This window comes from Carlito syrichta, unplaced genomic scaffold (genome assembly GCF_000164805.1).
Source record: "Carlito syrichta isolate Samal-C Ts95f unplaced genomic scaffold, Tarsius_syrichta-2.0.1 Scaffold315557, whole genome shotgun sequence".
Classification (NCBI taxonomy): Eukaryota; Metazoa; Chordata; class Mammalia; order Primates; family Tarsiidae; genus Carlito; species Carlito syrichta.
The window spans coordinates 33,847-34,582 of NW_007259653.1; the positions used below are offsets into that span (position 1 = coordinate 33,847).

General features: G+C 73.4%; 1 protein-coding gene across 1 annotated transcript in view; it reads left to right on the top strand.

Moving 5' to 3' along the window:
- The first annotated feature begins 181 nt into the window (after positions 1-181).
- The window catches only part of LOC103275557 (BTB/POZ domain-containing protein KCTD8-like), a 1,827-nt gene continuing 1,272 nt past the window's right edge, over positions 182-736 (top strand). The window contains 2 exon segments of the mRNA XM_021706407.1: positions 182-734; position 736. The exon segment at position 736 is cut by the window's right edge and continues 286 nt beyond it. Of these exon segments, the coding sequence (XP_021562082.1) occupies positions 223-734; position 736 (513 nt within the window). The 5' untranslated portion in view covers positions 182-222.

The window sequence follows — 736 nt, forward strand, 5'->3', positions numbered from 1 at the left end:
TCGCCCCGAAGGCGCCGCCGCTCCCGCCGCGGACGGTCCTCCCGCGCGTCTCTCCGCCCATGGAGCTCGAGCGCCGCCGCCGCCGCCGCTGCCCCGAGCCCTGAGCGCGGCCCCGGCCGGAGGAGCGCGCCGCCCGCCGAGCGCACGCGGGAGGGCTGGGCGCGGGCTCCCGGAGCGAGGAAGCGCGGCTGTCTCGGGCCACCTGGCCGGCGGCAGGGGACCATGGCTCTGAAGGACACGGGCAGCGGCGGCGGCACCATCCTGCCCATCAGCGAGATGGTCTCCGCGTCCAGCTCTCCCGGCGCGGCGGCCGCCGCCGCCCCGGGACCCGGCGTCCCCTCGCCCTTTCCCGAGGTGGTGGAGCTGAACGTGGGCGGCCAGGTGTATGTGACCAAGCACTCGACGCTGCTCAGCGTCCCGGACAGCACTCTGGCCAGCATGTTCTCGCCCGCGAGTCCCCGCGGCGGCGCCCGGCGCCGGGGCGAGCTGCCCAGGGACAGCCGAGCGCGCTTCTTCATCGACCGGGACGGCTTCCTGTTCAGGTATGTGCTGGACTACCTGCGCGACAAGCAGCTGGCGCTGCCGGAGCACTTCCCCGAGAAGGAGCGGCTCCTGCGTGAAGCCGAGTATTTCCAGCTCGCCGACTTGGTCAAGCTGCTGTCGCCCAAGGTCACCAAGCAGAACTCGCTCAACGACGAGGGCTGCCAGAGCGACCTGGAGGACAACGGCTCGCAGG